The sequence below is a fragment of the Rhinoderma darwinii genome, chromosome 4 (genome assembly GCF_050947455.1).
Source record: "Rhinoderma darwinii isolate aRhiDar2 chromosome 4, aRhiDar2.hap1, whole genome shotgun sequence".
Taxonomy (NCBI): domain Eukaryota; kingdom Metazoa; phylum Chordata; class Amphibia; order Anura; family Rhinodermatidae; genus Rhinoderma; species Rhinoderma darwinii.
Window position 1 is genome coordinate 27035441 of NC_134690.1, and position 26365 is coordinate 27061805.

The window sequence follows — 26365 nt, forward strand, 5'->3', positions numbered from 1 at the left end:
GATATCGCGGATTGTGAAGTATTGCGGGTGATGTTGGCGCTGTATAATAAAGGGTATCCGTATTATTTAGTCCTCCCAGTCATTACTATGTGGTGGTGGTGAGGATGCAGCATGGATTATACGATGTATACTATACTCTGTATATGGTTTATCTACTTTCCTGTTGGATCCGCTCCCATTTATTTTCAGAGAGGAACATCTGTACCAGATATGGACCCAGAATGCAGAAGGGGCAGAATACGCATTGGATTAGCACTAGATACAATTCTTTACTTTTAGTGGTATTTTATGTACAGATGTAGTCATCTTTATCTGGACTTTTAACGCATTAAATACACAGTGGCAGGAAACATTATCTTGACTTTTTCAATGACGTTTCAATGGCTTTTGTTGTTTGATATCGCGCTGCAGCAACTTATCAGTCAAGATAAAGATGGCTACATCCGTATGCATCTGCACGTGTATGTTTTTACGTATGTGTGCATGTATATATTTGGGTATGTATTTATGTTTGTATCTGTGTGCATATCCTGAATGTTTAAACGTGTACATATTTATGTATTTGTGTATATATAACTCAATGTTTATACATGTATGTACATATTTATGTATCGGTATATGAGTATATGATCATATACATGTATTTGTATGAATGTGTTTCTATCTATTTGCATATTTATTTTTGTGTGTATTTCTATCATGTCTGTGTGTGTCTATATATGATCACATGCATGTCTGTCCATATGAACGTCCATCTGTATGTACAGTATGTGTGTATGAATGTATGTATTTATGTGTAAATGTATTTATATGTTTGGGTATGTATATACAGTGAAGGAAATAAGTATTTGATCCCTTGCTGATTTTGTAAGTTTGCCCACTGTCAAAGACATGAACAGTCTAGAATTTTTAGGCTAGGTTAATTTTACCAGTGAGAGATAGATTATATTAAAAAACCTGAAAATCACATTGTCAATATTGTTTCACTCCATGAAACAATACAATTTTATTAAAAAGGAAAGACAAAAACACCAGACAGTGCATTGACACAAGAACATAACATGTCACTTTTATAAATTTTCCAACAACATAAATCCAGCAAAACAAGAACATATCTGGTTCAGTAAATCCACAGCAAGGACCAGATGTCTACATTCAGAACTATGTCCTAAAAAAACGTTCTCTGTGGTGTGTTTAGTGCTTTATAGACATTAGAGAGAACACAATGTATCTGGAGATTCTCTGCCCTGTAGATGTTACATAAAGTAGTGATCATGGAGGGTAGGGATTGTGGTGGACATTCTGTCAGTAATGGCTGATAACAGGGAACAATAGGTAACATTGAACTATACAGCAAAGGAGAAAATAATAGATGTTAGGGTCCCTTTAAATGTAAAAAATAAATGAGAATTGATGCGTATTTTTGCTCCAGAAGTTTTTGGAAAGTCTGAAGTGACACATGACACCTGAAACTACTAAATCTATTTCCTACCTACAATGGAAACCAGAGTAATCCTTTCTCCCGGTCTATATAAACAGGCCCCACCCGGCAGAAAGCATGACAGCGCGTTTCGCATCCGTGGGCAGATGATGGCAGTGTGCTTTAGATGTGTGATGTGAATTCTCCTCCACCTACACGCCAGCTCCCAAACATCCTGCCGGTAATTATCTCAATGTTCCAACTAGTAAACAAGCATGAAGAATGAGGGGGCTGAAAATGAGACATCCAGCCAGAGCATAGTCACAACAACGTCCCACTCACTCGGGGGATCAGCTCTTCCTTCTTCCATGGAGGCATCACCTTAAAGTAACCTTCTTGTTTTCCTTGTTCCTTCCTCTCTGGATATATTAACAGGCTAAAAATGGCATCCCGGTCCTGCGGTAGGCGCTCTACAAAGAGAAGGGAAAAAAAAAGAGACGATCACATCAACCTATAAACATGGACTTAGTGGAAGGAGGACACAAGTCCTGATGTTTTTGCTTGTCTATTAATAAACCCAGTTAGCAGGTGGTTTGTATCACGGGGAAGCCTCCTTATGAGATCACGTCACCTAATATCTGATGGCGTAGACGTTACTGACATGAGAGAACGTTGCCGGCATCAGCTCACACACCAGCGGGCCGGTTTATTAAAACCATTCAGAGACGAGGTAATAAATCTGTGTCTTTTAAACCCTTAAAGGGGTATTCCCATATTTGGACCCCCACCTTTCGGGAGAATGGGGGTCAGGTTCTCCATTTTCCTAGTCACCGCATTCTTCAACAGAGATGGTTGTGCTAATGGAGTTACATAAAAAACTGAACACCACAGTAACCCTCTCTATTGAAGTGTTTGGAAGTGTGTGGAAATTGGAGAATAGGGATCACCAGTCCTCTGGTCTCTTGAAAGTGAGGTTCCCAGAGATGGGACCTGTACCTACAGATGTGTCCACTCTTACCTTTGATTGAATTTGGTTAAGGACTCCAATTTCTCATGAAACAAATTCAATACAATATCGTGACATGCTAGCAAAATACTTGACAGGCTGTAAATCACATCACAACCACTAGGTGGCCACACATACACACACACACACACACACACACACACATATATATATATATAATAGACATCTCGTGGCAGTATAACAAAATATTTTTTTCAATGCTGGTCATCTACCGCCACAAATCTCAGAAAATTTTGAGATAAGAGAAAAGGTAAGGAAGAACTCATCTGTAGGAGATATTTATAATGTATCCTGTGGATATGCCATAAATGCTTTAGAAGGGAAATCCCTGTAAGGACCAAGCCCGTTTTCGCCATTAGGAAGTTTTAACTTTTTGCATCCCAGCATTCTGTCAGCCATAACTTTTTATCTTTATAAATATGTCACTAATTTTTATGAATAATTTTGGGGTACACATATGCTAGCGTGAGTAGCTGTCAATCTACTGTTTCCCATCATGTACATTATAGTTGTAACATCCGTGGTCGCTGACCACGAACTCCTTCCATCCAGTCGACGCCCTTCTCTCAAGAGATGTCTGCACATACGGCTGTCCTGCTCCACAGTGACCACCAGGGTGCGCTCACGACCTCAGTCCAGACTTAAGAAGCCAGAGCGCACGCATGTTGGTGATTGAGCTAATTGTTCCAGAGCACCCTGGGCTATAAGAAGGTTCCAGCCCCATCATCCCACGCTTGAGCTTTGTAGTTATATTCCAAGTTTGTCTTGCAAATGGTCCCCTAGTGTTTCCTGCTCCCAATGTTCCCTGTTCCTGTATTCTGTACTAGTGCCGTGCTTAGCTGTAGCCGTGCTGTATACCACGCCTGTCCTGCTTCTCCACGCCTGATGTCTACCTGCTGCCTAGTTCCTGCCAAGCCTGCCTTGCTACTGTCCAAGCTGCCACAGGTACCCTATATGAACTATAGACTCTGACCTGCGCCCTGTTGGCCAGCTGCCATACCGCCTACGTGACAATAATGCAAAAAGGGGTTAAAGACTACAGGGTTTGGTCTTTGCAAAAAAAAAATCAAGTCCACTTAAAAACAGATTTTAGAAGACAAAGTCGCTACTAGAAACAATGAAACTTTCTAGAAAAATAGCCGCTTATAACAAATGTAGCGGAGATGAATTTCTCATGTGACATCCTGGTGTCTTATCTGCGGTTTTCCAAATGACTACATTATGTTATCTCAGAGAATCATCAAAGCTTACACTCTGCTCTACTACTTCCGTACACTATACCACTCTATACACCAGCGGTCCTCAACTGGTGGACCACAGTCTGAATCCAGACCGGGAACGTTAGCTGTCCAGACCCCAAAGACCTGCCGTTATAGATGAGGCAGTGTTTCCTCCAATGCATCTATGGCGGCAGGTCTGCCATCAAGAGCAGAACTACCACCACCCGACACACAAGGGTCTGGCACTGGCCAGTGTCAGGACGTTGAACTGGCGGAACCTGGAAGTGAAGAGGACTCGGGGGCGGTGAGTATGTATTTTTTTTGTCTGGTCTGTAGTCAGATTAATTTTAGGGTTCTGGTGTCTGAAATAATTTAGAGGTCTGGTCTGTGGTCTTATTAATTTTAGGGGTCTGGTCTGGGATCTGATTAATTTTAGGGGTCTGAATTAATTTTAGGGTTCTGGTTTGGGGTCCAAATGGTTTTCCCACCAAAAACAATAATACATCTTGATGTAAATAATTCTACAAAGTGGACCAAACGTTAACAAGATAAGATGACATCTTGACTATTGGTCTTCAGCTTGGACCATTACCTGGCTGAAGACCCTGGTAAGCGGACCCTTAATAAACCCTGTCATACACCATAATCCGCAGACAGTTATATATCGATTTGTCTCTACTTAAGGAAGATCCAAACAGTCCTCCCTTCCAAGGACATTGTCTAGCAAACACAGCAATTGTAGAAATGATTTAATAGGATGTCTTAAGGTGACCATACACTTTAGATAGCTGTCGGCTAAACGCTTAACCATATGCTCCCGATACACATGCACGCTCGGCGAAGGATGCATGTTCCCACAGGAACCAAGGATCAGGCATGTCGAAATCCAATGTGACTGATCCTTCTTTTCCCTGACATCTGCGATCGGGGGAGAGCCAGGAGACCCCATACATATTAGATAGTTGGCCAGTCCCACCAAAATTGGCCAACTTTCAATTAATCATTATTAATCATAATCAATAAATATTCCAGCTTTGACAAATACCACTGATGCTGCTTATCTTCAACTGAAAGAAAGGATTCGACAGGTTAAAATTCAACCTACTGGATCCTTTTTTTCTTAGATGGAAGGCACTGGAATTCTGTCTGCCAGGATGATAGATGGCCATTCACATTAGGTAAAAAAAAAAAAGTTCTAATGTGTATGGGGGTGTCCTGACCCAATAGCAGATGTTGGGGAGTAAAGGATTGGGCATCTTGGATTTCGGAACATGCCTAAACCTTTGTTCCCGTAGTGCCTGGCAGGCGCTTATTCCCTCTACCCATTGAAAAGACATTCACGATCTTCCGAGTGTAGTCAAAAGGAATAGCTGACCGCTACCATATCTCTAGCCCCTCAGTAAATTCACCAACAAAATCTTATGTGCATGACTAGCTTTAGTGGACATAAGGCACGTGGCAGCCATGACAATACAGAAACAATGAAACGTAAGATTCTAACTGTATCATACACTGAAAAAATACAATTTCAGATGTAATTCCATGTACCCTTCATAATAATACATTGTATATTGTTGTAGCCCACACAACATACAAAAGGGATTAACATTGGCATTTGAATAATATGGCGCTCCATAACCGGACACCACTGATGGCGCCACACAATTCTGATTCCATTTCTTCCATTCCAAGGAGGGAAACAAGATTTCCCTTCAAGACAAAAAGTAATTTCCTCCTCACACTGCTTTGATTTTCTTTCCTTCCTACAGTATGCAAATGAAAGAATCTCGGGTGAAATGTTAAAAAAAAGAGTTTAAAGATTTTGGAAAAAAATGATAAACGATATTATTAGAAAAAATATTAAACCTGTGGCCCTGCAGGCTGCTGTGAATGATATTAATGATACTTTACAGCTTTATTAGGTATTGATGGAAATACACCATCTCCTTCTGCACACGAATAACCCCTGATCATGTGGCCCGTCCCCAGGTCCAGCGCTGGTACCCCCAATGTTCAGTTGTTATCGGTGGAACTGGGGGAAATAAAGCATTGCACACTACCACTACAGTCAATGAGCATCCACCTCCTGTACAGACGCAATATTAAGAAGCCCCATAGCAACGATCAAACCAGGATTTGCCCCCCAGGTCAGAGGGGGTCTCCCTTCACACCCTTTCCATGTAACTTGGGCTTATCCCCCATCCCCAATTCCTCTGGAGAGGGGAGTCATCCCCAGGTTCCCACCACCCGGAGCTGGTCCTCCTCTCTCCAAGGGCCCTGTGGTATTTGGTCCAGACTGGCAATCATACCAGAGGGTTTTAACTAGTGGGGGGGTTATTTGGACAACCCTTGTTTGTGTGTCCAAAGATGGCAACCCCTTTAAGACATGAGAGGACTAAAACTTTATTTGTATCAATACAACAAAAAGTGAAAAAAATTAATATCTAATGTAGAAGCAGATAAAATAATAAAAAATTAAGTAAACACACTGTATAAAATTATAATATATAACAAGTACAATAAAGAAAATGGACCATATTTGTAAAAAAAACGGTACATGGCCAGCAGGTGGTCCAGTGTAGTATCTCTGGGGATCTACGTGCAGATGGACCGCTTATTCTAGACCAGAATTGCTCAAATTTGTAGGTTGGAATATTATTTGGTTCGCAGAATGGACTCCTGATGATCATTTATACAAAAAGTCATTTTTAGAACCACCACTGACCCAAACGAACCAAATCTTTGTGTGTAAAAGAATAAGTTGCACACCTCAAACTTGTACTTCACATAATGATTCTGAAACCATTCACAGATTGGATGCAGTGATGTTATCGTATAAAGGTAGAGAGGATGTAAGGGTATGTGCATATGGCTTATTTTCGGCCGTTTTTCGGGCCGTAAACGGCCGAAAAGTCGAAAGCAGAACGCCTCCAAACATCTGCCCATTGATTTCAATGGGAAAAACGGTGCTCTGTTCCGACGGGGGTTTTTTTTTTACGCCCGCAAAAATCGGCGCGAAAAACACGAGTTGGTAAAAAAAAGTCTGAAAATCAGGAGCTGTTTTCCCTTGAAAACAGCTCCGTATTTTCAGACGTTTTTTTAGTAAGCGTGTGCACATACCCCAATACTGACATGGTGTCACACCATCAATCTAACTAAACCATTCATGACCTTCAGGTCACCTTGCCAGTATGTGATCTATGCTTGATTCGGGACACACGATAAATTATATTATTGGTTGTAATGAACTTCTGATAAGATCGAACAAGCCAGGGACTAAATACTTCATATGGTAATGGCCAGTGCACTATTATTGGTAGACCTCAAGTGTTACAGTTCCAGGGACTCAGAGTCACAGTCCCATTGTTAGTCCAGTTGTCACAGTCCCATAGTTTAAAGGAGTCCAAGTGTTACAGCCCCACTTTTCCAGATTCTTCAAAAAGTTGCAGCCTCATGTCTTCAGGAAAAACAAGTTTCACAGAGCCATTGATTCTGCATGAGCTGTATCACATTGAGCCCTATTGTTCTGGAAAATCCCTAGCCTGTCAAACACAGATGAGAGCCACATCTCTCTAAAAGGACAAAAAAAAAATGAGAACATATTTAAATCCAGGGACCCCAAATGCTTTATAGTTAGGAATCTACTAAGCATCTACTACATCTAGAGGAACGACAATTTCACCATCATCATAGACGTGGATTCTTTACTGTAAGAGCAGTGATACTATGGAACTCTCTGCCACAGGATGTGGTGATGGTTGATTTATTGAATAAGTTTAAAATTGACCTGGATGCCTTTCTTGAAAGATATAATATACAAGCTATATGTATTAGATTACTGGAGATGGGACGTTGATCCAGGGATTTATTGGGATTTCCATATTTAGCGCCTGGAGGAATTTTTCCCCCTAATATGAGGCAATTGGCTCCTGCCTCATAGGGGTGTATTTGCTTTTCTCTGGATCAACGCGGTAGGAATAGAGGTTGAACTTGATGGACCTGTGTCTTTTTTTTAACCTTATCAACCAGAGGATGTAATTAGGTAATGGGGCGAACATTTGGCCAAAGGAAAATAGATATTACCCATAGCAATCAATTTAATTTGTTTGGAGGAGGGAGGGGATGGCTGTGGAGGTTGGGAGTAGATCCGGGAGTGATGTGTTCTGTCAGGACAATGATGACATAGTATTATTTATACACCTCAATAAGAACGCTCCATTGACTTGTATTATACTTACATAATAAGATACAGTGGGTGAGGGAATTTCTTAATGTTTCTACGCCATTTTTCTGGTGTAGAAAAGTCACAAAAGTATTAAAAGTCACAATATGCGCAAGAATTTTTGACTGATGTATTAACGTCAGATCTCCCTTTCAGGTGTACGAAGAGACGGAATTGCGCTTAATTTAATAAATCTCCCCCCACTGTTTGTGTGTGTGTGTGTGTGTGTGTGTGTGTGTGTGTGTGTGTGTGTGTGTATAGCTACCGGTCTATAAATGTCACCTTCCCTCATGAACTGACACAAACATCCTAGATATCTAGGCGAAAGGGGTTCAGAACTTTCAACAATCCTTACTTGTTAGAAGGGGCCCTTGCCAAGAATCAGATCACAAAGTGTTCCCCTGCTGTGACCCCCAGCGATCAGCTGTAATCTGTGGGGAAATCTAACAGTGTTTCATTTCCCTGCAGCGCCACCACAGGAGAAATGAAGCATTACACAGTACCTATTCATATCAATGGGTTGACTGTATAAAACAGGACAGGTCCTCCAGAGACACTCCTTTTAACCACTCTAGTCAAGAAATGAGGATCCTGAACAGAGGACACCGCTCTATTAACGCAGAAATCTCTAAAAGGGTATAAAAAAAAGTGGGTTTCCTAAGCTGGAAAAACCCCTTTAACTTCAGTTCCATGGATTCTGCAGACACAACAGGGGAAGAGCGCTCTAAAAGGAATACATGAATATTGAATGTTTACATAGGGATTTTCTATGGTCTCCCTCCATATAATAAAGAAAAACATATGTCTGTTGGGTTTACGTGAGGTCCCTGTATTGGGCACTATTGAGTTACTTGGTATCACCTGCGCTATAGTTTCTGCCAGGCAACCCACATAGAAGCCCGTCCTGTAAGAATTTATATTATAACACGCAAGATTTATGCCTCAATTTATTTTAACACCTTTACTTAATCTGGAAATCAGTTGCTCCCAATGGCAACATTCGAGCCTGATATTCAGCAGTTGTCTCCAGCTTATACATGGTCGAGTAACCAGAGAAAGTTTGGATTCCGGATGGGTGGTCCTCCTGCCTTTGTTTTGGAAAGTTTTTTTGGCAAACAGATGAAAAAAAAATGGTGGCGTTCACTTGTGGGATATCATATAAAACAGGAGCTGTAAATTGTAGAATTACCAGGAGGAGGTAGGTGCACATGTGCAAAGCTCTCCGCTTCCAATGTGATTTATATTTTTACTGCTCATGAGATTTGGAACACCTACGTCTGCCAGGAAATTTTCCTCTAAAATTATCACATTAAGAAAAGCTTAAATAGCCAAAGCTTTACGATGAATTTCACGGTTGGCAAAATGATTCAAGTTTCGGTTGTTGATGGGCAATTGCTTTGGATTTTATGAGCCATCTATTTAGAGCAAGATTTCAATAGTCCGGCAATCCTGGAACTGGTGCGATGCCAGATTATTGAATTTTCCAGAAACTTAATTCCGACGGTCCAGAAAACAAAGACCTAGCTATAGCACTAATTGTGTATCACTTGGGTAAAGAGGAGAACCTAAAGTTTCCATTTACTTGGCACAATTGGAGTCAAATCAAAGAACCCAGAAATGCAAGAAAATAATGCTAAACAAACTCGGGATAAAACAGCTGACGGAAATAGATTATATAATAATTTCTATAGAGGGTTTGGTTCCTTTAAGTTCCGATCACCCTACAGACTGAATCATGATAGTAGTCCCAAAGTCCTTCACCAGGGAAGCCATGGTTTCCATATACTGATGAGGTCTAACCAGGCATAACTCTTAAAGAGGTATTCCCATCTAACAATGTTATGGCATATTGGTAAAAACATGGCTCAACATTGTGATCGGTGGAGGTCTGACCTCTGGAACCCCGGGAGAAATCGTTGTAATTTAAATACAAGACAGTCCCATTCATCGCTGTCCAGGAAACACTGTGAAAAAACCACCACAATGCATTTGCGTATCATTGCCTATAATAACGATTAAAATGAATTTTATTATAGAAATACAAAACTAAAATATGGCTAAATAGCCGGATTACTAAATAGCGGCGTAAGCACGATTGTCCAGCGCAAGGGGGGGGGGAGGTTTTGCATGTGAATGTACTGATATGTGGGTGTACCACACACTGCAAAGACATAATTCCCCCTTTCCTGCGTTATATAATCAACACCTGGTCAATCTATGCCAATAGACCGTGTCCCTACGCGTTTACGCACCGCTTATTGGTCAGGGTGCTTCATCAGGGGTACACAATGGTAAAGATAAACACATCTAAAGTCCGGGAGACCAGCTGACTAGTGTCGTGCACGAGCCGGGTCTATGATACAGGCACGAAATAGGTGTCTCCCGGACTTTAGATGTGTTTATCTTTACCATTGTGTACCCCTGATGAAGCACCCTGACCAATAAGCGGTGCGTAAACGCGTAGGGACACGGTCTGGCTAGTAATCTGGCTATTTAGCCCTATTTTAGTTTTGTATTTCTATAATAAAATTCATTTTAATCGTTCATATAGGCAGTGATACATTTATCTTTATATAAGTGAACATACATCTTTATATATCAACGCAACACTTGCTGCGTAGTGTCAAATTTACATGGCATTTGCGCTCCAATTGTTCATTCTAGGGATCGGTGGGGTTTTCAGCAATCAGTAAGTGATGGCATAGCCTAACAATATGCCATCCCTTACTTTAGTGCGAAAACCCCTTTCAGAAATTTTTCTTTATGTTTTTCTTTGCTTTTACAGTAAAGTGTTTGCTCTTTTTATTTTTGAATGATTTGCAGCAAAGCTTTTTTTTTTGTTCATCTCCCATTGTGTTTTTTGGGGACACTTTTTCATTCATGGATTAAAAATGTAATATATTTGGTCCATTGGTTTTCCAATCTTTGAACCTTACTTAAAAAACAAAAGCCAAAACATTCTTTTAAAGGGTGATTCTATCTTATCAGCGGGGTTACTTGGATTTTTGCCCATTTCTTTGGATTCTTTATATGGTTTCCTTCCTATTAGCCTGTAGATGCCGTAGTTCTCCCTTGCACTGTTCTTTCCTCCATTCTTCACCTGACCCATTGTTGTTGACACTTTTTTATGGGTCGATGGGGGTCCCAGCAGCCGAGCCCCACTAATCAGTAAGTGATGGCATATCCTAGGAATATGCCATCACTTACTATAGTGTAAAACCCCTTTAAGAATTTTTCTTTGTTTTTCTTTGCTTTTACAGTAGAGTTTTTTTTTTTTTTGCTTTATATATATATTATATATATATATTCTTTTTTTAATTTGTTTTTGCATGAAGTGCATCAAGCTTTTTTCAGTCCATCTCTCATTGTGTGTTCTGGCGATCATTTTTCATCCATTGATTGAAAATGTGATATATTTTTCGATTGGTTTTCCTATCTTCGAAACTTATTTAAATAAACAAAAGTCAATTTTTAAAAAAAGGGTTAACCTATCCTATCGGCGGGGTACTTGGGTTTTGGTCCGTTTCTTTGGATTCTTTATATGGTTTCTTTCCTCTATTAGCCTGTTGATGTGGTAGAACTTATTTGCCCTGTTCTTCCCTCCATTCTTCACCTGACACATTGTTGACACTTTTTTAAGGATCGGTGGTGGTCCCAGCATCCGGGCCACACCAATCAGTACGGCATAGCCTAGCAATATGCCATCACTTACTGTACTAGAGTGGGAAAACCCCTTTAAGAATTTTTTTTGGTTTTTCTTTACTCTTTTTATGTGAATTTTTGCATTAATTACATCAAAGATTTTTTCAGTCTCCCATTGTGTGTTTTAGGGACACTTTTCCATCCATAGATTGAAAATGTAATAGATTTTTTGAATTTGTTTTCCTATCTTTGAATCTTACTTAAAAAAACAAAAGTCAACCATTTTTTTTGAAAGTGGGATCTGATTTTATCAGCAGGACCTCCAAGATTTTGGCCCGTTTTATTGGATTCTTTATATGGTTACCTTCCTCTATTAGCCTATTGACGCCGTAGTTCTTACTTGCCCCGTTCTTCCCCCCCATTCTTCACCTGACCCATTGTTGACATTTTTTAACCCCTTCCCGACATTTGCCGTACATGTACGTCATGGAAAGCATTGACTTCCCGCATCTTGCCGTACATGTACGCCGAATGTTTGGGACCGGCTCAGAAGCTGAGCCGGTGCCATCATCACCGGATCTCAGCTGTATCTTACAGCTGACATCCGGCTGTAACGGCGGGGACCGAAATTAGCTTCGATCCCCGCCATTAACCCCTTAAGTGCAGCGCTCAAACGCGATCACTGCACTTAAGGTGTTTGCAGCTCATCGGAACCCCAGTAATGAAATTGCCGGGGTTCCGGTGGCTGCAATGGCAACCGGAGGCCTAATACTGGCCTCCCGGTCTGCCTAGCACCGAAGCCGGTCAAGATCCGCCCGGCGGCGGAGCCTGATCGGCTTCCGTAGCTGCAGGCAAGATGGCGCCGGGTCAGGAGATGATCCGACGTCATCAGCGGTGGAAGTCAGCTGTACTGTACAGCTGACATCCACCTGTAACGGCAGGAACCGGAGCTAGCTCCGATCCCTGCCATTAACCCCTTCGATGCAGCAATCGAAAGCGATTGCTGCATCGTAGCGGTTACTAGCAGATCGCCAGCACTGACAGGCAATCAGGACTGGCGAGTGCTGTTATGGCAACAGGAGACACAATGGTCTCCTGCTCTGCCATTACGGAAGCCGATTTAGGCCCCGCCGGGAGGCGAAGCCTAATCGGCTTGCTGTCAGTGAATGACTGACAGATCTAATACATTGCACTACATAGGTAGTGCAATGTATTAGAAAAAAAAAAAATCTGACCGTTGGACCTTCAAGTCCCCTAGTGGGACTTGAGAAAAAGGTGTAAAAAAAAGTGCAAAAAATAAAAGTTTGAAAACAATAAAAGTTTCAAGTAATCAAATAAAACACAATCACCCTTTTACACTTATCAAGTCCTTTATTATTGAAAAATAATAATAAACCATATGTATTTGGTATCGCCACGACCGTAACGACCGGAGGTATCAAAATATTATATTATTTATTGCACGCTGTGAACAGCGTAAAAAAAAAACGTAAAAAACCTTACCAGAGTTTCTGTTTTTTGGTCACTTTGCCCTACAAATGTTAGAATAAAAAGTGATCAAAAAGTCGCACGTATCCAAAAATGATACCTATAAAAACTATAGCTCGTCCCGCAAAAAACAAGCCCTCATACACCTCCGTCGACAAAAAAATTAAAAAGTTATGGTTCTCACAACTTGGCGACAGAAAAAATACATTCTTTTTACAAAAGTTACTTTATTGTGCAAAAAGTTGTAAAACATAAAAAAGTGCTATAAAATAGGTATCGCCGGAATCGTACTGACCCGCAGAATAAAGTTAACATGTAATTTATAACGCATGGTGAACGCTGTATAAAAAAAAACGAAAAAAGCTGTGCCAGAATTGCGTTTTTTTGTTTACCTGGCATCCCAAAAAATAGGATAAAAGGTGATCAAAAAGTTGCATGTACCCCAAAATGGTACCAATAATAACTACAGCTCGTCCCGCAACAAACCAGCCCTCATACCACTACGTCTATGAAAAATAAAATGAGTTATGGCTCCAATAAGTCAGGAAATAAAAAAATATGCAGTTGTGCCCGAGGGGATCATTTCTTCTGTTTGAAGAGGCGATTTATCAAGGACCTAAAATTAGGGAACCAGGAAAGGGAGGGCCCAAACATATCCGCTGGAAGCGCCGGTGCCCGTATTATACCAGGACAACACTTTCCCAGCAAAATTCCCCAAACTGCAAAGGCGCGGAATGTGCACCAAAAGGGGGATAAGAAAGGACGCCATTTATCAGTGCGACACTGGCCTGTGAGGAAAGGATTGCTTCACAGCGTAACACACATCTATGGATCATTTTATTGTTTTTTTTTACCCCATTATTATACCACCTGACTATGCCCCTTATATACTCCGCCCGGCTTACATATGCCCTACATTATAAACGGAAACACCAGTAAGACTCCAAACAAAACTACTACCAAGCAAAATCCACGCTCCAAAAGCCAAATGGCATTTCCTCCCATCTGAACCCTACAGCGTCCCCAAACAGCAGTTTCCTTCCACATATTTGGCACCGTCATACCCGGGAGAACCCTTTTAGCAATTTTTGGGGTGTGTGTCTCCAGTGGCATAAGCTGGGCACGACATATTTGCCACTGAATGGCATATCTAGGGAAAAATATAAATTTTGAATTTGCACCATCCACAGCGCATTCATTAATGGAAAAGACCTGTGGGGTGAAAATGCTCACCACACCCCTTAATAAATGCCTTGAGGGGTGCAGTTTCCAAATGGGGTCACTTCTCAGGGGTTTATTTTTATTATTTCACATCAGAGCCTCTGCAGTTGTGAACCAATACTTTGTAAATCGCCAAATTAGGCCTCAATTTGACATGGTACCCTTTCACTCCTGAGCCTGGTCGACTGTCCAGGCAAGAGATTAGGGCCACATGTAGGGTGTTTCTAAATCCAGGAAACCCAGCATAATAATTAGAGAGCTGTCTTGTTATGGTGGCACAAGCTGGGCACCACATATTAGCATATCTACGGAAAAAAATCCCATTTTCACTCTGCAACATCGAGTGCACACCAATTTCTGCCAATCACCTGCAGGGTTAAAATGCTTACTACACCCCTAGGTAAATGCATTGAGGAGTGTAGTTTCCAAAATGGGGTCACTTCTGGGGGGTTTCCACTGTTTTGGGCCCACAGGCGCCCAGAAACCAATCCAGCAACATCTGCACTCCAAATGGCGGTCCTTCCCTTCTGAGCCCTGCCGTGTGCCCAAACAGCAGTTTATGACCACATATGGGGTATTGCCGTACTCGGGAGAAATTGCTTTACAAATGTTGGGTTCTTTTTTTTCCTTTATTTGTTGCGAAAATGAAAAAATTTGAGCTAAAGCTACGTCTTATTGAAGAAAAAGGATTGTTTTTATTTTCACTGCCCAATTCTAATAAATTCTATGAAACATCTGTGGGGTCAAAATGCTCACTACACCCCTAGATGAATTTCTCAAGAGGTGTAGTTTCCTAAATGGAGTCACTTTTTGGGCGTTTTCATTGTTTTTTTCCCCTCAGGGGCTTTGCAAATGTGACAAGGCCTCCGCAAACCATTCCTGCTTAATGTGATCTCCAAAAGCCAAATAGCGCTTTTTCCCTTCTAAGCCACGCCGTGTCTTCAAACAGCCGTTTATTACCACATGTGGGGTATTGTTTTACTCGGGAGAAATTGCTTTACAAATTTTGTGGTGCTTTTTCTCCTTCAGTCCTTGTGGAAATGAGAAAAAATAAGCTAAACCTACATTTTCTTTGAAAAAATGTAGATTTTTATTTTCAGGGCCTACTTCCAATAATTTCTGCAAAAAAACTGTGGGGTCAAATCGCTCACTATACCCCTAGATAATTTCCTCAATGGGTGTAGTTTCCAAAATGGGGTCACTTGTGGGGGGTTTCCACTGTTTTGTCCCCTCAGGGGCTTTGTAAATGTGACATGGCCTCCGCAAACCATTCCTGCTAAACTTGAGCTCCAAAAGCCAAATAGCGCTCTTTCCCTTCTCAGCCACGCCGTGTCTCCAAACAACCGTTTATTACCACATGTGGGGTATTGTTTTACTCGGGAGAAATTGCTTTACAAATTTTACGGTGCTTTTTCTCCTTTAGTCCTTGTGGAAATGAGAAAAAAAATCGCTAAACCTACATTTTCTTTGAAAAAATGTAGATTTTAATTTTCATGGTCTACTTCCAATAATTTCTGTAAAAAACCTATGCGGTCAAAATGCTCACTGTACCCCTAGATAATTTCCTTGAGGTGTGTAGTTTCCCAGATGTGGTCATTTTTTCTGGATTTTGACTGTTTTGGCACCGCAAGAGCCCTTCAAACCTGACATGGTGCCTAAAATTTATTCTAACAAAAATAAGGCTCCAAAATCCACTAGGTGTTCCTTTGCTTCTGAGGCCGGTGCTTCAGTCCAGTAGCACGCTACGGCCACATGTGGGATATTTCCTAAAACTGCAGAAACTGGGCAACAAATATTGAGTTGCGTTTCTCTGGTAAAACCTTCTGTGTAATAAAAAAATAGTATTAAAAATTTATTTCTGCCAATAAATATGAAATTTGTAAATTCCACCTCTACTTTGCTTTAATTCCTGTGAAATGTGTAAAGGGTTAAGACATTTTCTAAATGCTGTTTTGAATACTTTGAGGGGTGAAGTTTTTAAAATGGGGTGACTTTTTGGGGGTTTCTAATATATAAGGCCCTCAAAGCCACTTCACAACTGAACTGGCCCCTGTAAAAATGGCCTTTTGACATTTTCTTGAAAATGTGAGAAATTGCTGCTAAAGTTCTAAGCCTTGTGAGGTCATAGAAAAATAAAAGGATGTTCAAAAAACGATACCAATCTAAAGTAGACATATGGGGGATGTTAATTAGCAACAATTTTGTGTGGTATAACTGCCTGTATTACAAGCAGATACATTTAAATTGAGAAAAATGCTAATTTTTTCGCTAAATTTTGGTGTTTTTCACAATTAAATACTGAACATATCGAGCAAATTTTGCCAGTAACTTAAAGTACAATGTGTCACGAGAAAACAATCTCAGAATCGCTTGGATAGGTGAAAGCATTCCGGAGTTATTACCACATAAATTGACACATGGCAGATTTGAAAAATGAGGCTCTGTCAGGAAGGTCAAAAGTGGTTAAAGAGGGAAGGGGTTAAGAGACAATCAATGTAATTAATACAATAACGATCTGATGTGGTGACATCACAACCACGTAACAATAAGTCACTCAGTGGTATAAAACGCATGGCGGCACCGAGTCAACTCGAGTAATATCTAAATTCATAATAAAGCCTTGTACTATGAAAGTGTCTTCCGAAGATGAAAAGGCGGCTTCACTGTGTGTGGGCTACTGATCTAATTAGAGAAAATAAGGACAAATGTCATTCATTGAAATCAAAGAACAATGATGGCTGGTCTCGATTAACCCACCGCCAGTACAAACGGGTTACTGTGGGTCTGCAACGCACATTTCTCTCATCTTCATTCCAGATTCTGTTGGGTGGAACTTATCTTAGATGATCGATAAAATCTGCAGCACTCGCAAATACGCTGGTAAATATTACAGGGAATTCTGAAATGCCAGCTCTACAGAATACCGGCTAGAACATGTTGGAGGTTAGACAATCCCGTAAAAGAAACATCTGGTAGGAAATAGAAATTACTTTTACAACAATATTAACGTCTTCCTCTTTGGGAGCCAAACTGTAGCATTCTTTTCCTCGGTTTTAAATAGAGCTTTTGGAAGTTTTGTCGAATTATTTGCATGGATTAGACATTAACCACAATAGCTGCTATTTCCGAATTAATTTTCTGTTCTAGGAGTTCTATAATTTTTACAAATTGGATATAACTGAGTATTAAACTAAGTAATATACAATATCTCAGAATTCTGTTATGGATTGTTGACTCCAGTTGAAGGCAGAGACAGATTTTATTTACTCACAGTTGTCCACATAGCAGTTTAGAGATGTTTTTATGTTGTCGGAATGGAGGTGGAAGCTTTGGTTGGTGGTGGCTACACCAGGACATATAGTCTATGGTCTCTTCCAAATTTTTAGCGGTTAGGTTCCATACACATGGTTGTATTATAGATCGCTGCTGTACAGATCAGTAATTTGGCGCCCATAGCCTGCTACGGGAATGTTTCAATAGTTGTCAAAGACTCAAGGAGGCACCATACAGCGGCACAAAGAGAACCTATTAGTCCAGAATATGGGATAACCTTATATGGGACTTATACGGGACGGAGGAGTTGACTACTATTCAGATGCCCAAGTTATGAGATCATGAAGATTCAAAGTCAGAAAATAGCTTAACCCCTTCACCACCACCCCACGTAGATTAACGGGCTGCAAAGCTGGTCGTTGTGCCTACAGCCCGTTAATCCACGTGTGCTCCTAACAGAGCACACATGCGCTCCCCGCAGCCCGGCATCTCCCAGTACAGGCTGCTACTAGCAGCCTTAGTACTGGGGGAAAACATCGGGTCGGATCACAGCGGTGATCCGAACCAATTAACCCCTTAATTTGCGGCAGTCAATAGTGACCGCCGCATTTAAGTTGTTATAGCAACATCGGTACCCCGCTACGCGATTGCGGGGGCCAATTGTTGTGGGGGGGGGGGACTGCTATGGCAACCGGAAGCCTAACAAAGGCTTCCTATCTGCCATTACGTTAGCCGATTAGGCCCCGCCCAGAGGCGGAGCCTGATCGGCTTGCTGTCAGTGAACAACTGACAGTTCTAATACATTGCACTACATGGGTAGTGCAATGTATTAGAACATCAAACAAACAGTTGGACCTTCAAGTCCCCTAGTGGGACTAAAGAAAAGTGTAAAAAAAAAAAGTGTAAAAAAAGTAAAAGTATAAGTTGTAAAAATACAATAAAAGTTTCAAATAATAACACAAAACACAATCGCCCTTTTTCCTTTATCAAGTCATTTATTATTGAAAAAAATAATAAAGCCATACATATTTGGTATCGCTGCGACCGTAACGACCTTAACCCCTTCCCGCACCTTGACGTAACTGCACGTCAATGTGTGCAGTAAGTTCGCGCTCCTTGACGTGAAGTTACGTCTGTGCTATGACAGTTAACCGCCGCGGCGGTTAACTGTGCAGGGCGTCTGCCCTGCATTCCCCGTTGCCGATCAGTGGCCTATCGCCGCTGATTTCGGCAGTTAACCCCTTAATTGCGGCGTTCAACTTGAACGCCACAATTAAAGTGTTTAGCGCCGATCGGCAGCCCCCATGTGAAATCACGGGGGCTGGCGATCGTACCCATGGCAACCGGACGCCAGACAATGGCTTCCGGGCTGCCATGTACAGAAGCCTATGAGGACCAGCCGGAGAGTGGTCGTCGTAGGCTTCCTGTGACGTCACAATGACAGTTGGAATGCATTACACTACGTGTGTAGTGTAATGTATTCCAGCAGCGATCAGAGCTGCAAGTCTAAGGGTCCCCTAGTGGGACAAGTGAAAAAAGTAAAAAAAAGAATAAAAATGTTTTAAAAAAAAGTGTAAAAATAAAAGTTAGAAGTTCCATAAACATGAACTGCTTTTTTTCCTATAATAAGTCTTTTATTATAGGAAAAAAAATGAACACGTAAAAAAAAATTACACATATTTGGTATCACCGCGTTCGTAACGACCCCAACTATAAAATTATTTTTCCCGCACGGTGAACACCGCAAAAAAAATAAATGAAAAACAAAGCGAGAATCACTTTTTTTTGGTCACCACCCCTCCCAAAATATACAATAAAAAGTGATCAAAAAGTCGCATGTACGCCAAAATAGTACCAATAAAAACTACAACCCGTCTCGAAAAAACAAGCCCTTACACAGCTTTTTTGACTGAAAAATAAAAAACTTACGGCTCTCAGAATATGGTGACAGAAAATAAATTATTTTCTAAATAAGTTATTTTATTGCGCAAACGCTGCAAAACATAAAAAAGCCTATATACATCTGGTATCGCCGTAATCGTACCGACCCGCAGAATAAAGTAAAATAGTCATTTATAGCGCACGGTGAACGCTGTAAAAAATAAATAAAAATCATTGTCAGAATTGATGGTTTTTGGTGACCTTGCTTGCCGAAAAATGGAATAAAAAGTGATCAACAAAATCGCATGTACCCCAAAATGGTACCAATGAAAACTACAGATTGTCCCGCAACAAATAAGCCCTCACACGGTTCCGGTGGTGAAAAAATAAAAAAAGTTCCGGCTCCCAGAATATGGCGATGCAAAATGTGTAGAGCATTCCAAAAGCGGATAAGATCGGGCGCCATTTATAATATAAGTGCAACACTGGCCACATATCTGTGGATTATTATTTATTTACCCCATTATTGTACCCTCTTATTATGCCCTGATGTACTCTGCCCAGCCTACATTTGCCCCCACATTATAAACTGAAATACCAGCAAAACGGCAGAGCTTCTACCAAGCAAAATCTGCGTTCCAAAAGCCAAATAGCGTCCCTCCCTTCTGAGCCCTACAGTCTGCCCAAACAGCCGTTTACGTCCACCGATATGGCATCGCCATACCCGGGAGAACGCTGTTAATATTTTATTTGTGGCACAAACTGGGCACAACATATAGTGCACTAAAATGGCACATCAGTGGAAAATTTTAATTTTCACTTTCCACCATCGGCTGCGCATTAAACCCTTTGCGCACCATGACTTAATAGCATGTCGTGGTGTGTGGGGGGGGTGATGTATGGAGCGTCTCACGCGCTGAGCCTGCGCTATACGCTGCGGGTGTCAGCTGTGTATTACAGCTGACACCCGGGACTAACGGACAGGAACAGCGATCGCGCTGTTTACAGGAGCCTGTAAAAATGACAATATACTGCAATACATTAGTATTGCTGTGTATTCTACCAGTGATCTAACGATTGCTGGTTCAAGTCTCCCAGGGGGACTAATAAGATATGTAAAAACCAAAGTAAATAGTTATTATTAGTGGAAAAAATTAAATAAATATTTAAAGTCCAAAAAGAAACCCTTTTAATATTTTTTCTCTAAAGTAATGTAAAAAAATAAAAAAATACACAAAATTGGTATCGCTGCGTCCGTAAAAGTCCAAGCTATTACAATATGCCATTATTGAACTTGCACGGTGAACGCCGTGAAAAATAAAGAATTTTAAACGGCAAAATCGCAGTTTTTTTGGTCACCTTCGCTCTACCAAAAAATGTAATAAAAAGTGCTGAAAAAGTCTTATGTACCAAAAAATTGTACCAATAAAAACTACAGCTCGTCCCGCAAAAAATAAGCCCCCACACCGCTCTATTGACGGAAAAATAAAGACGTTGTGGCTCTCGGAAAGCGGGGAGGAAAAACGAAAAAGATAAAGCAAAACATGGATCAGTCCGGAAAGGGTTAATTTATTTTCTAATGAAAAAACATTTATGACCACATGTGGGGTATTGCCGTACTCGGGAGAAATTGCTTTACAAATGTTGGGGTGCATTTCCTCCTTTATCCCTTGTGAAATTGAAAAAATTCAACATTTTAGTGGAAATAATGTTGATATTAATTTTCACGGCCTAATTCTAATAAATTCTGCAAAAGACCTGTGGGGTCTAAATGCTCACTATACCCCTAGATAGATTCCTTAAGTGGTGTAGTTTCCCAAATGGGGTTACTTTTGGGAGGTTTCCACTGTTTTAGTACCTCAGGGGCTTTGCAAATTCGACATGACACCCAAAAACTATTCCAGCTAAATTTGAGCTCCAAAAGCCAAATAGCGCTCCTTCACTTCTAAGCCCCGGTGTGGGTCCAAACAGCAGTTTATTACGACATATGGGGTATTTACGTAATCAGGAGAAATTGTTTTACAAATGTTGGGGTGCTTTTTCTCCTTTATTCCTTGTAAAAAAATTTACCTTTACAGACTAATTCCAATGACTTCAGCAAAACAACTGTGGGGTAAAAATGCTAACTTTACCCCTAGAAAAATTCCTTGAGGGGTGTAGTTTCCAAAATGGGGTCACTATTGGGGGTTTCCACGGTTTTCATCCCTCCAGTGCATTGCAAACGTGACACGGCACTGAAACAGCCAAAACAGGCTGTGTCCTGAAGGGGTTAAAGACTCACTGTTGTTCCCATTGTTTTTCCATAAAACAATAGTACAACTGGTGATAAGAAACATTGTAATATATTTAATGTTGGGATCTGTGCGTATCACGGTTGTGGTTGGCATGAAAAGTTTATATCAAGTTTATATTTCACACTAGGCTTTCTTGCAGTCCAAAAACGTGCAGCATATAAACTAAACAGCAGGTTTCATCACCTGTTATAAACCATGAGTACAGCATTCCTTGGATCAGGATTTCTGCACTATCCTTGTGTGGATTCCCCGGCTTTGACCCTCTTATGGCTCAGTAAGGAGTCCAGTATCTTCACTGGAGCTAACTGGAATAGGGGCAACACCCGTACTGGAGTAGGGAATGACAGGTCCCACTACCAATCCTACTTGCCATTCCATAGAAAACCAGTCTCAATACAATATTTAACAAAAGCCTCAGCAAACTAGGTTTGCTGAGGACACCCAGTAACCCTGCTCATTACTGATGTCCAGTAGAATACCCTCCATGCGTGTGTGTGTGTGTGTGTGTGTGTGTGTGTGTGTGTGTGTGTGTGTGTGTGTGTGTGTGTGTGTGTGTGTGTGTGTGTGTAAGAGAGAGGAGCAGAATGTACTCTTTTCTCAGCGTGCTGTGTATGGGAGACATCATAGCAGCTAGTCTCTGCCCACTCGAGTTATGTTCAGGGAAAACTGTCAATTACATTTGGAGCTTGCAGAGGGGAAATCTGCTAAAAGATGCCAATACAAGTCATATAATGGTCATAAATAATGTTAATCCTTATATATACACACAACTCTGAAAAGTCCCCTGAAAAGAGTTATTCTTTAACCCCTTAACGACATCCAACGTACTATTACGCCGCTGTCGTTAAGGACTTAACGCAACACAACGTATAGTTATGTTGTGCTGCTGATGCGGGTGTCAGCTATATATTACAACTGTCCCCCTGCTGCATGGCCAGGACTGGAGCTAGGCTAAAAGCAACTGCTGCATCTATAGTGTTTACTAGCAAATCGGAACCCCGCAATGCAATCACGGGGTCCCAACGACTGCTCTGGCAGACCGGAGGCCTAACAATGGCCTCCTGTCTGCCAAGTACGTTAGGACCCGCTCAGAGGCAGGCCCTAAAGGCATTCGGACGCTGAGCCTGCAACATCAGCCGCGGGTGTCAGCTGTATGTTACAGCTGACACCCCACTATAATGGCGGGGAACGGAGCTAGCACCGATCCCTGCCATTAACCCTTTAGAAGCCATGAACAAAAGCGATCGCGGCATCTTAGTGGTTTGAAGCCGACCGGCGTCGCCGGGATGTGATCGCAGGGGTGCCGATAGTTGCTATGGCAACCGGAGGCCTAACAATGGAGGTAGGGCTTGCTGTCAGTGAATAACTGACAGTTCTAATGCAATGCACTACGTGGGTAGTGCAATGTATTAGAGTAAAGATCAGAGGTGCAGGCCTTCAAGTCCCCTAGCGGGGGGGACAGTTAAAAAAAGTTAATAAAAATTTTGTATATAAGTGTAAAAATAAAAGTTTAAATTTAATAAAAACAAACACTGCCTTTTTTCCTATAAGAAGTCTACTTTATAGGAAAAAAATTAAACGTTAAAAGAAGTACACGTTTGGTATCCCCACGTTCGTAATGACCCAAACTATAAAACTATAATGTTATTTCTCCCGCACAGTGAACACCGCAAAAACCAATAAAAAACAATAAATAAAAACCAATGCCAGAATCACTATTTTTTTTGTCCCCACCCCTTCCAAAAGAAGTGATCAGAAAGTCACTTGTATCTCAAAATTGTACTAATAAAAACTACAACCCGTCCCTCAAAAAACAAGCCCTCCCATAGATTGAGTGAAAAATAAAAACGTTACGGCTCTCAGAATATGGCGACACAAAAAATCTATTATTTGTAAAAGAAAGTTATATTATTGTGCAAACGCTGCAAAACATAAAAAAAAACTATGTACATATGGCATCACCGTAATTGTACCGACCCGCAGAATAAAGTAAAATTGTCATTTATAACCCACGGTGAACACTGTACAATACCCCGATGTACTCCGCACATCTTACATATACCCTGATGTACTCCGCCCAGCTTACATATACCCTGATGTACTCCTCACATATTACATATACCCTGATGTACTCCACACAGCTTACATATACCCTGATGTACTCCGCCCAGCTTACATATACCCTGATGTACTCCGCACAGCTTACATATACCCTGATGTACTCCTCACATCTTACATATACCCTGATGTACTCCGCACATCTTACATATACCCTGATGTACTCCGCACATCTTACATATACCCTGATGTACTCCTCACATATTACATATACCCTGATGTACTCCTCACAGCTTACATATACCCTGATGTACTCCGCACATATTACATATACACTGATGTACTCCGCACAGTTTACATATACCCTGATGTACTCCGCACAGATTACATATACCCTGATGTACTCCTCACATATTACATATACCCTGATGTACTCCGCCCAGCTTACATATACCCTGATGTACTCCGCACAGATTACATATACCCTGATGTACTCCGCCCAGCTTACATATACCCTGATGTACTCCTCACATATTACATATACCCTGATGTACTCCTCACAGCTTACATATACCCTGATGTACTCCTCACATATTACATATACACTGATGTACTCCGCACAGTTTACATATACCCTGATGTACTCCGCACAGATTACATATACCCTGATGTACTCCTCACATATTACATATACCCTGATGTACTCCGCCCAGCTTACATATACCCTGATGTACTCCGCACATCTTACATATACCCTGATGTACTCCGCACAGCTTACATATACCCTGATGTACTCCGCACATCTTACATATACCCTGATGTACTCCGCACAGCTTACATATACCCTGATGTACTCCGCACATCTTACATATACCCTGATGTACTCCGCCCAGCTTACATATACCCTGATGTACTCCTCACATATTACATATACCCTGATGTACTCCGCACAGCTTACATATACCCTGATGTACTGCGCACATCTTACATATACCCTGATGTACTCCGCCCAGCTTACATATACCCTGATGTACTCCGCACAGATTACATATACCCTGATGTACTCCGCCCAGCTTACATATACCCTGATGTATTCCTCACATATTACATATACCCTGATGTACTCCGCACAGCTTACATATACCCTGATGTACTCCGCACAGCTTACATATACCCTGATGTACTCCTCACAGATTACATATACCCTGATGTACTCCGCACAGCTTACATATACCCTGATGTACTCCGCACAGCTTACATATACCCTGATGTACTCCGCACAGCTTACATATACCCTGATGTACTCCGCACAGCTTACATATACCCTGATGTACTCCGCACAGCTTACATATACCCTGATGTACTCCGCACAGCTTACATATACCCTGATGTACTCCGCACAGCTTACATATACCCTGATGTACTCCACACAGCTTACATATACCCTGATGTACTCCTCACATATTACATATACCCTGATGTACTCCGCACATATTACATATACCCTGATGTACTCCGCACATATTACATATACCCTGATGTACTCCTCACAGCTTACATATACCCTGATGTACTCCGCACAGCTTACATATACCCTGATGTACTCCGCACAGCTTACATATACCCTGATGTACTCCACACAGCTTACATATACCCTGATGTACTCCTCACATATTACATATACCCTGATGTACTCCGCACATATTACATATACCCTGATGTACTCCGCACATATTACATATACCCTGATGTACTCCGCACAGCTTACATATACCCTGATGTACTCCTCACATATTACATATACCCTGATGTACTCCTCACAGCTTACATATACCCTGATGTACTCCTCACAGCTTACATATACCCTGATGTACTCAGCACAGCTTACATATAGCCTGATGTACTCAGCACAGCTTACATATACCCTGATGTACTCCGCCCAGTTTACATATACCCTGATGTACTCCGCACAGCTTACATATACCCTGATGTACTCAGCACAGCTTACATATACCCTGATGTACTCCACACAGCTTACATATAGCCTGATGTACTCCTCACATATTACATATACCCTGATGTACTCCTCACATATTACATATACCCTGATGTACTCCTCACAGCTTACATATACCCTGATGTACTCCGTGCAGATTACATATATCCTGATGTACTCCTCACATATTACATATACCCTGATGTACTCCGCACAGCTTACATATACCCTGATTTACTCCACACAGTTTACATATACCCTGATGTACTCTGCACAGCTTACATATGCCCTGATGTACTCCGCACAGTTTGCATATGCCCTGATGTACTCCGCACAGCTTACATATACCCTGATGTACTCCGCACAACTTACATATACCTTGATGGACTCCGCACATATTACATATAGTACAGAAAGGAAGGATTTGATCCAGCGCTGCAGTGATGTTCTTTAAAAAGGAACGTATTCCCACTTTTATTGGTATCAAAAAAGACTTGTTAAAATGTCAAATAACAGGCTTGGCGTCAAGGCAGTATTCAGTAGGTGTAATGGGCCTACGCGTTTCAAGCACGGCTGGTGCTCTTAGTCATGGCATTCATTCACTCACTGGGACACAATAGTAT

The 26365-nt window shown here is 41.2% G+C and overlaps 1 protein-coding gene across 7 annotated transcripts in view; it reads right to left on the reverse strand.

The window, feature by feature from the left end:
• Positions 1-1756: 1756 nt before the first annotated feature.
• Positions 1757-26365, reverse strand: part of SUPT3H (SPT3 homolog, SAGA and STAGA complex component) — a 449050-nt gene continuing 424441 nt past the window's right edge. For all 7 annotated transcript variants that reach the window (XM_075860943.1, XM_075860945.1, XM_075860946.1 and 4 more), the window contains one exon: positions 1757-1890. In XM_075860943.1, coding sequence (XP_075717058.1) covers positions 1849-1890 — 42 coding nt within the window. In that variant the 3' untranslated portion in view covers positions 1757-1848. The remainder of the gene's footprint in view (positions 1891-26365) is intronic.